Consider the following 18174-nt stretch of genomic DNA (forward strand, 5'->3'; position numbering starts at 1 on the left):
GCTTCTTCATGTTTGCTTGCTCGCCTTCCTGGCTCCTGACTTCGGCTTGTCCTCTGGCATCTGCTTCGCTGCCTATCTTGACTCCTGGATTGTCTTCAGTCTCTGCTGCCTGCCTAGCCTCGGACTTCCCCTCAGACTCCTGCCTTCCGCAGACCCCACCTAAGTCCAAGTGGCTCAGATCCTCAAGGGCTCCTCCCGGGGGATCTCGGGTCTCCAGTGTTGAAGATTATGTGGGTCTCCCGGTTCCGATTTCCTGCTCGACTCATGTCCTCTGGAACTCTCGTCGTACACTAGTCCCCAGGTGACCACTCCTAAGTCCAAGCAGCTCGGATCCTCAAAGGGCTCCTCCCGGGGGGATCTTGGGCTTCCAGTGGTGAAGTTCCTGTGGGTCTCCCGGCTACGATCTCCGCTGAGGGCCTTCCCTCGGTATTGAATTCACCAGCTTCCTTAGACACAGTTGCCTCCAGGATCAACTCTCTATCATCTGAACTATGTGCATCGGACTTCCATTCAAGTCCTCCTGATACCACCGCTATCCAAAAGCAGCTGACGCTAGTAAGTTTGTTTACTTACTCTCCTGGAACTCCATCCTCACAGCTATACAATCCAGCTTGAAGTCTGACTTGTCTTTTCCTTGCTACCATTGTGAAGATGATGCTTGTCTAATTGCCTCACTTGCTCTGACTACTTTGAACCAAGAACCGGTTCTCATTCCAAGTTACTACTCGTCTATGCCTTCTGTTCAACCTAGATGTCTTGCCCTTGAACTCTGCCTCCTTGGTCACTAGAACGTGAGATGCAAGCCTGCTGTCCTGCAATCCGGTACCCTGCTTGTTTCGTGTCTTTATTGTCTTATTTATGTCTTGCCTGGATCTTTAATATTCTTCATCATGTCTTCAGCTACAGTATTATCATCGCTACAGTTCCTTGCCAAGAATCTTCCAATGTCTGTCCTTGGATCCTTATTTATTTATTTAAAAACTTTTCTATACCGTCGTTAAGTTAAATAACCATCACAACGGTTTACAAAAAGCACGATAATAAGATATGAGTGGTATAGATTACAAATTAATCATGTGCCATCATAGTACGGTAACAATATAATATAATAGACTATGTGAGTGAGTTAAGCTTGTTTGTCAGCTATATATTAGTCAGCTTGAATTTAATATTAAAATGTGTTTGTGGGTTAAGATAACCTCTGGCTTGGTGTGTCCTTATAGATCAACTGTTTTTCTCCTTCGCTTTATAGAAAGCTTGTTTAAAGAGGCAGGTTTTCAGATTGGTTTTGAATATTTTTGTTGCGGTTCTGGTCGCGAGCGCCGGAATCAGACCCTTACCTCCGTGCTCCTGGACCTACTCCTGCTTCTGGAAGCCTGGTTTGCGCCCTGTTTGGTGGCGTCCCCGCGGGGGCCGCACCACCAGGAAGTTTCCCATGGACGTCCTGCTTCTAGGCGCGTGCGCGCGCGCCACTTGGATGCTTTTCTAGCCCGTTTCCCGCCAGTGGTGACTCCGCCCAGTTCCTGACGTCAGACGCCGCGGCCTTGATAAGCCGGCCATGGACACTCAGTCTTTGCCTTGCAACGGGCTTACCTCCTGGTTCCCTGTTGCGTCGTGCCCCGGAGTGAGTTGCCTTGCTACTCTCCCTGTTCCTGCTTGCCTGCTACAGTACCTGCTTGGTTCCTGCTTGCCTGCTACAGTTCCTGCCTGGTTCCAGTACCCAAGTCTTGCTACAGTTCCTGCCTGGTTCCAGTACCCGAGTCTTGCTACTGTTCCTGCCTGGTTCCAGTACCCGCGTCTTGCTACAGTTCCTGCCTGATTCCAGTACCCGAGCCCTGTTACAGTACTTATCTACTGTCCTAGTCTGGTTCCAGTTCTCATTCCAGATCAACAACCTGCCTAAGTCCCAGCGGCTGGGTCCCTACGGGCTCCTCCTGGGGGGGCTTCGGCTTCCAAGGGTGAAGCTGCCTAAGTCCCAGCGGTTGGGCTCCTACAGGCTCCTCCCGGGGGAGTACCAGCTTCCAAGGTGAAGAGCACCTTTACGTCCTGCCTGAACATCTGCCTCCCGGCCTGCTACATACTAGAGACATTGACCACCTTTCCCAGTCTCCTGCAGGTCGGCCTAAGGGTCCACTAAACTGAGACTCCATAACAGATTGCAATGCCATGGACTCGGCGGATGTGCCCACTCCCTTGGATCTGCCCGGGATGGCCCGGCAGATGCTACAGCACCAGAGCTGCATTGATACTCTGGCAGCCACCGTGGAATGGCTATCCTATCGCCTGGAGTCCTTGCCTCCTGCTGGCGGGGTCCCTGAGGGACACAGCTCTTCTGTGACTCAGCTATTGGCACCCTCCCGCTACGGTGGAGATTTAAGGACCTGCTGCGGCTTTCTGAACCAATGTTTCTTACGGTTCTCTCTGTTGCCTTGGCAGTTCCCCTCGGATGCGGTGAAAGTGGCATATATCCTGTCCCTGCTTGATGGGAAAGCCTTAATATGGGCTTCTCCCCTTTGGGAAAACAATGATCCTTCGCTAACAAACTTACAACAGTTCATCATGAACTTCCGACAAGCCTTTGAGCCTGCCCGAGTAGCCACGGCTACATCTGATCTGCTGCAGCTCCGTCAGGGGGCTCGCTCCTTGGCAGATTATGCTATGGAGTTTCGCACTTTAGCCCAAGAAGTTGGTTGGCAGGATGGTAGTCTTAAGGCCATCTTCTTGGAGGGCCTCTCTGGATGCATAAAGGATGAGATTGCTGCTCGAGATCTGCCGGAGGACCTCAACACCTTGATAGAGATGGCCGCCCGCATTGACCGCCGCCTACAACGGGCCAAAGAGCAGCGCTCCTCTCACCACAGTTCTGCTGTTGGGCCGGCGAGACCTGTGCCTTCTCATAAGACTTCTCGTCCAATTGCTCCCACCTGCGAACCCATGCAGCTGGGACGGGCCCCGCTCTCTGCTGAAGAGAGGCAACGTCGCCGTTCGTTGAAGTTGTGTTTGTATTGTGGTCAGAAGGGCCACTTCTTGGCACGCTGCCAGGAGCGTGCGGAAAACGCCAAAGCCTAGGAGGTCGGGAGGAACTCCTCCTAGGCTGTGCTACAGCTCCTCAATGTACCATGCCTGTTACCCTGGAATACCCTGGAGGGTCCATTGAGACGATTGCGTTCCTGGATTCTGGAGCCGGAGGTAATTTCATCCTGCAGGACTTAGTCTCCCAGTTGCAAATCCCTATGCATAGACGGGAGGTCCCGTTACGAATTACCTCTATCCAGGGGACGCTCCTTCCAGGACCTGTCTTGATGTCCACAGCACCCATTACTGTCCGCACCGGGGCGATCCATTCGGAGGAGATAGCCTTCCTAGAGTTGGATAAGGCTGTCCACCCCGTTGTGCTAGGGTTGCCGTGGTTACAGAAGCATTCGCCCACGATTCAGTGGGATACTCTACAGATTGTCAAGTGGAGCCCTTTCTGCCTAGCTAACTGTATGAAAGTGCCTAGGACTCCTGCACTTCCGTTGATGCACTCTGTCCTAGGTCCTCCTGCACCTTATGAGGACTTTACGGACATATTTTCCAAGACCAAGGCGGAGATCCTTCCGCAGCATCGTCCATATGACTGCGCTATAGACCTGTTACCTGGTACTATGCCTCCCCGAGGAAGGGTGTATCCCTTATCATTACCCGAAACCCGGGCCATGTCAGAGTATATTTCAGAGAATTTGGCCAAGGGGTTCATTCGCCCGTCCAAGTCGCCTGCAGGGGCAGGCTTCTTCTTTGTCAGCAAGAAGGACGGCTCGCTGAGACCGTGTATAGACTATCGAGGCCTAGATTCCATTACTAAGCAAGACCGTTACCCGCTCCCGTTAATCCCGGAGCACCTCGATAGGCTCCAGGGAGCGAAGATTTTCACAAAGTTGGACTTACGAGGTGCTTACAACTTAGTCAGAATTTGTCCCGGAGACGAGTGGAAAACCGCTTTTAATACCAGAGACGGGCATTACGAGTATCTTGTGATGCCTTTCAGCTTATGTAATGCTCCGGCGGTGTTCCAGCACCTTATGAATGAAGTGTTACGAGACCTTCTGAACACCTGCGTAATCGTTTACCTCGACGATGTGCTAGTCTACTCTCAGGACCTGCCTTCACACCGTCAGCATGTCTGTCAAGTGCTCCAAATACTTAGGGAGCATGGTCTGTACGCGAAACTGGAAAAATGTAGTTTCGAGAAGACGTTCCTGCCGTTCCTGGGCTACATAATCTCTGCAACAGGCTTTCAAATGGATCCTGAGAAAGTGGCGGCAATTAAGAACTGGCCCCGGCCGAAGTGTTGCAACGCTTCCTCGGCTTTTCCAATTTCTACCGTCACTTTATTCCTAACTACTCCCGTATTGTGGCACCATTGACTGCCCTCACCCGAAAGGGGGCCAACGCGGTGGAGTGGCCTGTTCCCGCCTGCCAAGCCTTCGAGGCCCTTAAGGAAGCGTTCTTGTTAGACACCTGCCTTCATCATCTGGATCCCAGCAGGCCCTTTGTGGTGGAGGTCAATGCCTCCAATATAGCCGTGGGGGCCGGGCTGAGCCAGTACTCTGATTCTGGACAATTGTTACCCTGTTCTTATTTCTCGAAGAAATTCTCCCCGGCAGAGAGCAACTTCTGCATTGGTGATAAAGAGTTGCTAGCCATGAAACTTGCCCTGGAGGAATGGAGACAGTGGTTGGAGGGAGCCAACCATCCGGTTACGATTTACACCGACCACAAAAACTTAGCATTTTTGAAGCAAGCCCAACACCTGAACCCAAGGCAAGCCCGGTGGTCGCTGTTTTTTGATCGGTTCGACTTTACCTTACGCTATCGACCCAGCTCTAAGAATGTTTGCGCTTTCGCGCTCTCGCACTCCTCTGAGGTTGAAGAGACTCCTGACACTCCTCAGTATATTTTGGATCCTGTGAAAGTGAGCCTTGCAGCGAGCTTGGTGTCCTCCCAAGGGAAGACCGTTGTTCCACGTCGCTCCCGGAGAGCAGTTCTCACTTGGGCCCATGACTCCCTCACTGGAGGCCATGCTGGCTGTAAAGGGACCTTAGACTTGTTGAACCGATTCTACTGGTGGCCGATGGTGAGACAGGACGTCCAAGCTTTGGTTGGCTCTTGCCCTACCTGTGCTGTTCAAAAGCCGCTCATCGGAAGGCCCAGGGGCCTCTTGCAACCTTTGCCCATCCCAGTGGAGCCTTGGACACACATCTCCACCGACTTTGTCGTGGATCTTCCCATCTCAGGAGGTAATTCGGTCATTTGGGTGACCGTAGACCGATTCTCCAAGATGGCGCACCTTGTCCCCTTGCCAAAGTTGCCTTCTGCACCTGACCTAGCTATCCTCTTCGCTCAGCATATCTTTAGACTTCACGGTCTCCCGCAGGATATAGTCTCCGATCGAGGACTACAGTTTACTGCTCGATATTGGAAAGCACTATGCAAACGCTTCAATGTGCAACTTAGTCTTTCGTCTGTGTTCCATCCCCAGAGTAATGGGCAAACGGAACGGACTAACCGAACCTTGAAGACTTTTCTCTGTTCGTTCGTGAATGAATGACAAGGTAATTGGGCAAAGCTACTCCCATGGGAGGAGTTCTCGTATAATAATCACATGCATGCTGCTACTGGAAGTTCGCCTTTCCTCATCGTCTATGGGAAGCAACTTCGACTGCCCTTGCCTTCGCCTGAACCTAGTGCACTCCCGGCAGTGCAACTTTCAGCCCGCCAACTTCTTTCCTTATGGACGTCTATCCAGGGAAAGATCCGTAAAGCCGCCCAGTCCGCCAAGAAATGGGTGGATAGGCATCATCAGCCAGCACCCATCTTCCTCCCAGGAGACCATGTCTGGCTTAGTACAAAAAATCTACAGCTACGTATTCTGTCTCGAAGACTAGCTCTGAGATTCTGTGGGCCTTTTCGAGTCGCCGAACGAGTGGGAGCAGTCTCATACCGATTACGCCTACCCTCCTCCATGCGTATACATAACTTGTTCCATGTGTCATTGCTGAAGCCTCTTGTTTTATCCAGATACCACTCCTGGGCTCCTGAACCATCGGACCCTTCAGTACCGGATGAGGTTACGTATCAAGTACGTGAGGTCTTGGATGTCCAGTTCCATCAACGCCGCTGGGAGTACTTGCTTGCCTGGGAGGGTTGCGGACCCGAGGATAATTCTTGGGAACCGGCCCGTAACATCCTCGACAAGGACTTATTACGGCAGTTCCATCTGGACCACCCAAGTAAACATGGACCAGCTAAGAGGGGGCGTAAGAGGGGAGATACTGTTGCGGTTCTGTCCGTGAGCACCGCGACCAGACTCTTACCTCTGTGCTCCTGGACCTACTCCCGCTTCTGGAGGCCTGGTTTGCGCCCTGTTTGTTGGCGTCCCCAAGGGGGCTGCGCCGCCGGGAAGTTTCCCATGGACGCCCTGCTTCTAGGTGCGAGCGCACGCCACTTGGACGCTTTTCTAGGCCGTTTCCCACCTGTGGTGACTCTGCCCAATTCCTGACATCAGACGTTGCGGCCTTGATAAACCGGTTGCGGACACTCAGTCTTTGCCTTGCAACGGGCTTACCTCCTGGTTCCCTGTTGCGTCGTGCCCCGGAGTGAGTTGCCTTGCTACTCTCCCTGTTCCTGCTTGCCTGCTACAGTACCTGCTTGGTTCCTGCTTGCTTGCTACAGTTCCTGCCTGGTTCCAGTACCCAAGTCTTGCTACAGTTCCTGCCTGGTTCCAGTACCTGAGTCTTGCTACTGTTCCTGCCTGGTTCCAGTACCCGCGTCTTGCTACAGTTCCTGCCTGATTCCAGTACCCGAGCCCTGTTACAGTACTTATCTACTGTCCTAGTCTGGTTCCAGTTCTCAGTCCAGATCAACAACCCACCTAAGTCCCAGCAGCCAGGTCCCTATGGGCTTCTCCCGGGGGAGCTTCGGCTTCCAAGGGTGAAGCCGCCTAAATCCCAGCAGTTGGGCTCCTACGGGCTCCTCGCGGGGGAGTACCAGCTTCCAGGGTGAAGAGCACCTCTACGTCCTGCCTGAACATCTGCCTCCCGGCCTGCTACATACTAGAGACATTGACCACCTTTCCCAGTCTCCTGCAGGTTGGCCTAAGGGTCCACTAAACTGAGACTCCATAACAATTTTCAAATTTCTCTGCAGCCTTATTTCTAGTGGCATGGTGTTCCATAGTACGGGACCAGCCAGTGACAGTGCTCTCTCCCTCACTTGCGTGAGGTGTGCTGATTTGACAGAGGGGACAGTTAGTAGAGCCTTATTAGCAGATTGCAGGTTTCTTTGGGGGACATGTACGCGCAGTGCGGTGTTAAGTCAGTCTGCTTTTTCATCGTGAATAAGTTTATGGATTATACATAGGGCCTTATATTGTATTCTCTGTTCAATTGGAAGCCAGTGTGGCTCGGCAAGTGTACCTGTTATGTGGTCCCTCATTTTCTTTCCAGTCAATATTCTAGCGGCGTAATTCTCCAGTATCTGTAGTGGCCGAATCGTGGATTGTGGTAGCCCTAAAAGCACGGAGTTACAGTAATCTGTGCTTGCGAAAATCATTGCCTGGAGGACTGTGCGGAAATTGCTTAGTGTTAGCAAAGGTTTTAGTCTTATCAGGATCAATAGTTTTTGCGTAACCTTCTTTTATTTTTTGTGATACGTGTTGTTTCATGTTTAGCTCAGGGTCTATTATTACTCCTAGATTCCGTACTTTTAATGCTAACTCAATGGCTTTAATATTTTTGATTGTGAATGTAGGTGGTGTATGGTGTGTATTTTTACGTTCAAGATGTAAGAATTCAGTTTTGTCAATGTTTATTACCAGTTCCATCTGGTTTAGGAGCTGTTTGATTATTTCAAGATACATATTAGCTAGTTTCATTGTTTCTTCAATGGTGTTTACAGTGGGTAAACTGATACCTTGTCTCCTCTAAGCTGTTGATAAGAGGCTTGAGGAGGGGGTCTTTAAGGAGGGGGTACTGTTATGATTCCTGCCCGCGGTGCCCGTTCTGCGAGCAGGCCCCTCACCTCTTGCGGCATGTGGCGCCAACTGTCTTCGCGGCTTAGTGCAGCTGCAGGGACGCCTCATGTGGCTGGGAAACCACTGATGAATTCCCTGCTCTTCGCGGCCTAGCCGCGGCTGCTGACAACCCAAGCGGCCTGGAGGCTGCTGCTGCCACTGCGCCATTGCGGCCCAGATGGCCGCGCCCAGAACCATCATCTCGCGGCATCAAGTCGCCGCCAAGACCTTCATGGAGCTGCAGGGGAAAGCCGCTGCTGCTCCGACATCTTCCCGCAGCCTGGAGGCCACCCAGAAGCCTGCCTGCTCTCTTACCTCTGTCTGCAGGGAGAACGCCGCTGTCCGAGGTCCTGTGCTCTCTTCCTGGCCCTGCTCTTAGGCTACATTATAAGACTTAGAGGACTTCTAGGGCGTGTGCTCCTATGCAGTCCCAACCTGCATGTTCAGAAGAGGTTTCTAGCCTTTCCTAGCTACAGTTAGAGCATATTCTGTTGTTTATATCGTTGAATGGCGTCAGCCCTACATGTTCGACTGACTTATCTTACTATTCATGGATAACCCCAGTTACAGGTAATCAACTCTGTTGTCCTTGCACACAAGACTAGCCGGCTAAGAAAATTAGTGTTAGCCTGCTAAGTTGCTTGTCTCAACCCAAGCATATCCCCAGAACCACTGTGAATTTGAGTAGATAGATTTTTAAGGGATGATCTAACCATTTAAGTCCTTAGTTAGATAGCTAGATCACTTTGAATATCTATCACATAGTTATTTGTTGACTTTGGCAAATACTTACTTCCTATGCTAAAAAAATAGTGCACCCAGGCCCCACATATCTCTGGAAAAGCAGACAAACCCCTTTTATGCAGGCTTTTAGGCCAGCCTTGCTTGGAATTGCACAGCACATCTGCTTAATTTTAAAATGCAGGGCTTTATTTATCACTTTGGTCACTGTCATTATGTTACTGGTCTGGAACTGGATAGAAGAAGCACACTGAGCATGTTTTGACAAGGATAGCTCTAAGAGCAAGAAGCAAAAAATGCTTGCCCTAACAAGCATTTTGAAATGTGGTGACTGAAGTTTACCAACTTCTTAGTAATCAAAGGGGAAAATGGATAATTAAAGGAAAAATAGAAACATTTGTTTGAAAATACACTTTTGTATTAAATCTGAAGTTAAGTAGCATGCTCTGTACAAATTTGGAAAGGTTAAAATTATTATAGAAGCAAAAAAATAGAAATAAATATTGCTTTCTTTGTACAATTTTGAAGCTACATTCTCCACTCAACCCCTCCTATGACAGTAGAACCTGACATCTCCTTCCCCGCAACTGACTTACCCCACCCCCTTCTCTTCCCTCAAGATACTCAGCCCTCACCTTCCTCTTTCTCATTCACCATCCTGTCTCCACTCTATCCCCACTCAGTTTTCCTCCTCTCTTTTACCAGTTAATCCTACATGCCCCACTCACCCTTTTTCCTTCTTTACCCCATTCACTTGCCCCTCACCCTCTTTTTTCCCCCTTATTTAATCTTCTCACCCTCAAATCAATAACCTCTGTTCCACACCCACTCACCTCTTACCCTCTACTGTCTCCTATCCACCCACCTATCCCATCCTCCTTTCTTTCCTTCACTCAGCACTAGATTCTCTCCTCTTTCATCCTTACTTTTCTCTTTTCCTACCCACTCTTCTACCTCCTCCTCCTCCTCCTCCCACTCCTCCTCTTCTTTTCCCCCACCCACTAACTTCTCTGTGTGCAGAGTTTTTCATGAACATTTATTTTCTGTCTCTGTGCACAGTTCCTGCAGATGGTAGATGCCTGTGCTAGCTTCCTCACTGAAGCCCTTCTCCCAGAGAACTGTGTTGGGATCCTAAGACTGGCTGACACTCACTGCCTGGACACATTGAAGCAGCAGGTTCAGAGCTATATTATCCAGAATTTCCCTCAGGTGATGAGACAAGAAGAGTTCCTGGAACTGCCACTGGAGGCTCTTTGCCAGATTCTGCAAAGCGATGACCTCTATGTAACGGAAGAGGCTCAGGTATTTGAGACTGTGATGACCTGGGTGCATTACAAATGCTCAGAAAGAAGTAAGGATCTGGGTCGCATTCTACAACATGTTCGTTTCCCCCTGTTGGATCCTTGGTACTTTGTAGAGACGGTAGAAGCTGATGATATGATAAGAAGGTGTCCTGATGTCTTCCCCCTTCTCCAAGAAGCAAGGATGTATCACCTCTCTGGAAATGAGGTGCGTACATTACAGCATATTTGTAATATTGTGAGCATATATAGCACTGTGTATACTGTTGACGTTTTATAAACCAATCCATTTATGAAGCTCAGAACAACAATGGAATATTACATACTATTAGTTATAGGTTATATATTATTTTCAGGGATGTCAAACTCCTATCTGGTGCTCTAGTATTTGTTTCAGAGTGTCAGTGCTGCCACTTTAATTTTGCCACCACTGCTGGCAGGAGGAGTAAAAAATAGCTTCTTCCTGTCAATGAAGAATCTAAAGCTGTTTTCTGAGTTGAGTTGGATTTGGGTTGGCGAACCAGAAATCTCAAGGTGTTTCAGAATAGTGAGGAAGAGGATGATAGAGGACCTAGAAGGGCTGGGGTGTTCTTGCAGTCAATGTGTGTATGTGGGGGGGGGAGGGGCAGAGGGTGGTTCTTGACGTTAACTACATCTTTTACTTTAGGCTGGTTTGCATGAATAAACCTGAGCTTCCTAATGTGGCAGCAAACCATGACTGCACTGTCTTCAATGCAGCCATGCTAAACGGTTCTTACTCCAGTCCTCAGGTACCATCAGGCCAGTCTGGTTTTCAGGATACGCCTAGTAAATACACAAGCACTGCCTCTTATGTATGAAAATATATCTCATGCATAATCATTAGGGATATTCTGAAAACCAGACTGGCCAGGAGGTCCCTGAGGACTGAGTTGAAAAACACTGCCCTACAGAAATGGATGTGAGCCATATGCTGCATGGCTGCAGCACACATGCATTTATGTAGAGGTTAGGGTCACTTCTCTGGTTGTCTCTGAAAATAATCCCACCCACTGATCACTAGGATTGCTACCTCACCCAAGAAAAGTCAGATCCTGTTTTGTTCATTTCATGCATGGAATTGCAGTTATGATTTCCCTAAGAAAAATAGGACTATATCCATATATACAATGGGGCAAAAACAGCACTGGTTCAGCCTATCCATAAGAACATAAGAAATTGCCATGCTGGGTCAGACCAAAGGTCTATCAAGTCCAGCATCCTGTTTCCAACAGAGGCCAAACCAAGCCACAAGAACCTGGCAATTACCCAATCCAGGTTGACATGAATGTGGTAAGAGCCCTACTGACCCCAAACATCACTCTTTCCAGTGATATCTCTTATGCTCATGAAATTGTGCAGTACAGATGAGGGACAGTGATTTAAGAAATACAATACAGTGGATCATTATCTCCTTTGATAATGTCAGTGTTTTTAACTAATTAGGAAATAAGTCATTTTCAGCTGTGTCCCCCAAGAAAAAAAAACCTACTGTTATTTGCATAGCTAGAGAAGGGAACAGAACAATAGACAGCACTTGGTTAAACTTCCTTGAAAAAATAAAATAAAATATATTTGATTCTGTTTCTTAAATACAGTTTTCAAAAATAATTCTGAAAATGGGAGAAATTCCTTTATTTAGCCATTTATTTAGCCACTGCTATTAACTGCATCAGTAGCATGGGATCTTCTTAGTGTTTGGGTAATTGCCAGGTTCTTGTGGCCTAGTTTGGCCTCTGTTGGAAACAGGATGCTGGGCTTGATGGACCCTTGGTCTGACCCAGCATGGCAATTTCTTATGTTCTTAATTTTGGCTGTACTCTGAATTTATAAGAAAGGCATGTTAGAAATAGCAAATGTCTGCAGCACTGGCAAGCCCTGGAGCTTCACGCCTCCCCTTCCCTTTTCCAAATGTTTTCTTTCAGTTCCAGTACGCTATGTACGGTATCGTGTTACATACTTTGCACAACATGCTTCCTGGTGGAACTAGAATCTTTTCTTTGAGTTTGTGTCTCCTTTGTCAGATTACTCCAAGTCACCTAAGGAAGTCTGTAGGTCTCCTGAGGGCAGTGCAAGACATTATGAAGAAGCCAAGTCTCCTTTTCACTGTGCCAAGCTGTCCTTGATTATGAAACAATATGCGTGATGGGATTTGTTGTCATCATCCACAGTTTGGGAAGGCAGCCAGAAGATATGATAAAACCAGTTTATTATTCAGGAGATCAGGTCTGCACGTGTTGCTTGCACAGACACACAGAGTGTAGAGAGCTATAGAGACATTACAGTTATGAGATGTGACAAGCCCCAGTCCTTTGATTTCATGCTTGCAATGTTATTTACGTATAGAGGTAGGTCTGACATTGCTTTTGGCATCAGAACTTCAAGTAGTGGCAGAATATCTCATTCTTAACACATCAGCAGCAATTAGCTGATGGCACTGGTATTCACAACTGATTTCTAAAGAGAATAGACTGGGTAATCATTCCATACATTTACCAAACTTTACAATGTAACACTTTGGCATACATGTCCTTGTCCGGCAACCCTATCAGCAGTTTGTGATGTGTTCAGATGTGCAGATGTACTCATGGAAATTCTTAACCCCCAATATAATGGCTAGTGCTTTGTAGCAGTTTTTTTTTCTGAAGAGTTTTTGTGTTGTGTCCATTTGTGACTGTATTGGCAGTGAACCATACATTTAGGGTCGGATTTTACATAAGAACATGCCATACTGGGTCAGACCAAGGGTCCATCAAGCCCAGCATCCTGTTTCCAACAGTGGCCAATCCAGGCCATAAGAACCTGGCAATTACCCAAAAATTAAGTCTATTCCATGTTACTGTTGCTAGTAATGGCAGTGGCTATTTTTTAAGTCAACTTAATTAATAGCAGGTAATGGACTTCTCCTCCAAGAACTTATCCAATCCTTTTTTAAACACAGTTACACTAACTGCACTAACCACATCCTCTGACAACAAATTCCAGAGCTTAATTGTGCATTGAGTGAAAAAGAACTTTCTCCGATTAGTTTTAAATGTGCTACATGCTAACTTCATGTAGTGCCCCCTAGTCTTTCTATTATCCGAAAGAGTAAATAACTGATTCACATTTACCCGTTCTAGACCTTTCGTGATTTTAAACACCTCTATCATATCCCCCTTCAGCTGTCTCTTCTCCAAGCTGAAAAGTCCTAACCTCTTTAGTCTTTCCTCATAGGGGAGCTGTTCCATCCCCTTTATCATTTTGGTCGCCCTTCTCTGTACCTTCTCCATTGCAACTATATCTTTTTTGAGATTTGGCGACCAGAATTGTACACAGTATTCAAGGTGCAGTCTCACCATGGAGCATTATGGCATTTTCCGTTTTATTCACCATTCCCTTTATAATAATTCCCAATATTCTGTTTGCTTTTTTGACTGCTGCAGCACACTGAACCAATGATTTCAAAGTGTTATCCACTATGACGCCTAGATCTTTCTTGGGTGGTAGCTCCTAATATGGAACCTAACATTCACTTACGCGCGTGAAACCTGGGGGTTTATGCATGTGGCCAGGCCTTACGTGCGCCGGGCCAATTTTCAAAGGGCCCAGCCACGCACGTAAACCCCCGGGATGCTTGTAAGTCCTAGGGTTAGTGAAAGGGGCAGTCTGGGGGGTGGGGCGGGGCTAGAGGCGCCTGGCACAGTGGCCATTTGCCACTGTGCCAGGGGATCACGTGCTGGGAGGGTGCTGGCATGTGCAACTTGCTCCTGCTCAGAAGCAGGAGCAAAAGGTAAGATGAAGATTTTGGGGAGATTTAGGATAGGGATATGGGGAGGGCAGGATAGGGGAAGGCAAAGGGAGGTCAGGCTAGGGGGTTGGGAAGTTCCCTCCCAGCCCGCTCCTTAATTGGAGCGGACTGGGAGGGAACTGGGGAAGGCCCCGATGCGTCGCCGCACATAACTGCATATATCTTACCCCCCTTGTGCATGCTGACCCAGCATTTTATAACATGCAGGCACCAGCGCACGCATGTTATAAAATCATGTGTCCATGTGTGCGCGCCTGGTAATTTTTAAAAATCTATCCCTAACACTGTAAGGTCCCACAAATCTTATGCTATTCTGGTAGTAATGTGGCATGAATGATTGACAGCAATAACTTCAATCAATGCAATAATCTGAATATTCAATGTGAGGTCTATTTTCAAAAAAGACAAGTGGTTAAAATCCAAGTTTAATCACATAAAGCTAATCATTTAAATATCTCTCTATTCCGCCCTATCCAGCTAAAATTTGTCTGCACAAAATCACTGGGCATACAGACTTAGCTAGCTGGGCTGGGGCATGCTTGGGACAGGCTATTCAAATTAAGCCAATTAACACGATATTCACGAGTAACTGGTTATATATATCTGTCTGTACAAGTTTTGTGCTGATAAATGTAGCTGAATATTCATTCACAGTTTTGCGACTGAATATCCAGACAAACCATTTAAAATTAACTAGGTATCTTCACTGCTCAATGGTGTTTTGAATATTTACCTCTGTGTCTCTTGTGAGATAATGATGAAAGCAACTTCACCATTCATTTCCCTCTCATGGTGCTCCATAGAGAATCATTGTGGGTATGGCTGCCTTAATTCTTTGGCTTACCGAATAACATGAATGGAAGAAACCAGCAGTTGCTCATGCTGCTGATCCTTTCCCATGTCTTTGAACTTTGTGCTGCAGACATGCTTGAGTTTTCTTCTTACCAAAGTTGTTGAGATATAGGACAGTCCTAAGTTAAAGAGTGCAATTTATTAGAAGGCCACCAGATGGCACTATTTTGTTTTGGGGGTTCAAGGAAGAGAGGGAAAATGTTTTCTCCAGCTGTTTCTTTGTATTGTGTGTTAGTTGCTTTTTTGTTCAGTTAATGATCTGACTGGTCTTTTCAGAGGAGATCCTACTCCCTGTCTCAGGCTGTAGCAAGATGAAAAGCCCTATATATTGCAGTTCTGTTTCAGATTCCTGGGATGTCTTGTTCTTGGATATATTAAAGCAAGCTTCCTTTTTTTTTTTTTCAAGGTAACACTTGGTAACTTTAATCTATCATGAATTCAGTGTGTGTGGTTTCTACCAAGTTAAGTCTGTGAGTTTGTCTTTTCTTGTATATTTGTTGACAAGTTATTTAATGGGGCGTAATTGTGAATTCGATGTATTTCTGTTGATATGATCAGATTTTGTTTGTGTGCTATGATGCAGATTTGGCTGTGATGACTTTTATTTGAACAACTGCAAACATTAGGTTTGATTCAACGATGAGGTCATGTTGCAAATTCTATTATGAACTCTGCAAAAGAAGACAAGTTCACAGGTTAGCACATAAATACTTTTCACAACTGCAGGGTTCAGTCAGGCAGCAAATTTCAGCTGTTGTGTTCCGCGGCTGTGGATGGTCACGACCGCAGCCCCCTACCTTGCCCGCGGTGGCGACCCACTGCGGCAGCACCGGGGGAGGCTCCTGAATCCGTGCCCGTCGCTCCGGCACAGGTTCCCGGAATGGCTGCCGGGTGGGGAGCCGTCCCTGCTTCTTCCTCGCGGCGTCAGGCAGCATTTCCTCCGCGGAGGAAATCCAAGATGGCCACCACCATCTTAGGCGCGAGGCCACGCCTCCTTGCTAGATTTAAAGGGACCTCGTCCCTTAACTACACTCAGCTGTTCTCAATGAGCCAGAGCAGAGGAAGTATATAAGGAGACTTCCTCTGCTCATTCCTTGACTTGGCAACGTCTCTTGTAGTGCTGTTTAAGACTGCTTGCTTCAGTGAGTCTTCTTGCACTTTGGATCCTTGTTCCTGGTTCGTCTTGGTGTTCCTGGTTCCTGACTTCGGATCGGCTAGCGGTGATTCCTGGTGTATGACTTCAGAATGGCAAGTGGCGATCCCTTGGTGTAAGACCTCGGACTGGTAAGCGATGACCCTCTGGCACTTGACCTCTGACTTCCTCTGGACCATCGTCTCCAAGAGCCCACCTAAGTCCCAGCGGCCCGGGTCCCTATGGGCTCCTCCCGGGGGGACCGCGGGTTTCCAGGGGTGAAGCTCCAGTTAGCCCTTGCACCGACCTCGACCTCTCAAAGGTCCACCTAAGTCCCAACGGCCCGGGTCTCTACGGGCTCTTCCTGGGGGGACCGCGGGCTTCCAGTGGTGAAGACTCCGTTCCTCTCCTTGGCGTTACGACTCTCGCCTGCTCCTATTGTCGCCTCAGTCTCCAGTGCCGAGAGTCAGCTGGTCGCATCTTCTGCTCTGCCTCGCCACCCGACGGGAGAACCTACGGACTCACCTCCCCAGGTATACCATCCTCCCGTCGGTCCAAGGGTTCACAAGCTTGAGCATAACATCAGCTATGTGAAATTTGACACTTTTGAATGGGCGTTGACCCTCTTGTTGAACTAAAATCTCTGGACAATTTTGAATAGCCTGAGTGAGAAATGTCCTTGTAGCCACAGTGTCATCCTAAGAAATCTGTGCATGTGTCACCAGAGACACAAGTGAGTATATGATCGAGTAGGTTTGATCCCAGAAACACTCAGAGCAGCTTTCTTTTGGCCATGATCTTGGTTTTTTTTCCTAAAGACAGAGACACTGTTTACACATCTCATTGCGGGCCAGGTTTGATGGGTCAAGCTCTTCAATAGGCCCATTGTGGCCCTTTTGAGAAACATAGAATTCAGTTTAATTCAAGAAACAGAAAAGGCATTCTTACATCTTCTTTTTTTAAACAGTCTCTTATTGGCATAACGCACACATTTACATATCAAGAAACAACATCAGTATCAGCCATTTTACATTTTCTTCTCCTAAACACCATTAATCACCAACAAGGGCTCAACACAAACATTCAGTTCACACATATGGACAGTGGATTGAGTCCTTAGAGGGTGATCTACTCCCCCTTAAGTGCTATTGCGCCCGACTTCACTCACACTAGTAGCCTCAGTTGCTTCTGTAAATCCTCTGTTCAATAAAGGGGATCCAAATCTTACAAAATATGGCATAATCCTTTGAAGTTTTAGCCTAGTCATGTGATTTTCTGTGCAAACTATGCCCATCATTCGAGCATTCCAATCAGAAAGGGAAGGAGGCACATCTTAACCAACTGAAAAGTATACATTTCTTAGCCAACAAGTAAGCTTTGGTCAGGAATAGTCTATGATATCTCCCAATGAAAGTATCTTTATCTAAATAATGCAATACACAAAATTAAGAAGAAAAAAATCACTGCTTTGCCTGTAATCAATCCCAACTGCCTAATAACACTTTTCTAGAATAGTTGTATGGAAGGGCATTCCCACAGACAATGAAACAACGTTCCTTGTGTTTACATTTAAGACACTCATCATTTGTCTTGTTCTAACAGGAGAAACAACAACTCTGAAGTATTCGATATTGAAGCTCACGCAAATCAACATTTAAAGTTACAAATTTGATTAAGCGAAAATATAAACCCATGTCTTTGGTAGTAAATTGTGTATTACAGTCCCTCTTTCACACAACCTCAAGCAGCTGCAAGACTGAAAACCTTTGAAGAGTATTTAAAAATTTGTAGAGCTGAAATGCTAAAATCACATCCTGATCAATTAGTTGCAAAAAAGACTCGAATTTAGTAAGGACTATTAGTATGCACAAAGGTGGAAGTGAGATAATACCTCAATTGCAGGCACATGAAAAAATCTCACCTAGTACATCCTTTCTCTGTTGCGGTCTCGGCCGCCACGGGGGCGTCCGAGCCCTTACCTTCCCTCCAGGTCCCGGGTCTGGGCCGCGGTCCGCGGGCTCGGAGCTCGTGCGGGCAGCATGGGCCTAGTTCCTCCTCGTGGGAGACGCCGCCGGCCGTCGCGGGGGACTCCTCCCCTTTGGGGGAACGCGCGCGCGCGACGGGAGGGTTTTTCTGCTGTCAGCACCCGGATGTGCTGACACGCCCCCCGTGATGTCAGACGCCGGGTAGGGATTTAAACCGGGACCCGGGGCTTTTTGAATTGCCTTGCAACGAGGTTCCTTCTTTGAAGTACTAGTTGCCTTGCTGCTACCCGGTTCCTGATTCC

At 47.6% G+C, this 18174-nt stretch overlaps 1 protein-coding gene across 2 annotated transcripts in view; it reads left to right on the forward strand.

The window, feature by feature from the left end:
- The window catches only part of KLHL6 (kelch like family member 6), a 373289-nt gene that overhangs the window by 97316 nt on the left and 257799 nt on the right, over positions 1-18174 (forward strand). For both annotated transcript variants that reach the window (XM_029616586.1, XM_029616584.1), the window contains exon 3: positions 9854-10303. In XM_029616586.1, coding sequence (XP_029472446.1) covers positions 9854-10303 — 450 coding nt within the window. The remainder of the gene's footprint in view (positions 1-9853; positions 10304-18174) is intronic.

Source organism: Rhinatrema bivittatum, chromosome 9 (assembly GCF_901001135.1).
Source record: "Rhinatrema bivittatum chromosome 9, aRhiBiv1.1, whole genome shotgun sequence".
Classification (NCBI taxonomy): Eukaryota; Metazoa; Chordata; class Amphibia; order Gymnophiona; family Rhinatrematidae; genus Rhinatrema; species Rhinatrema bivittatum.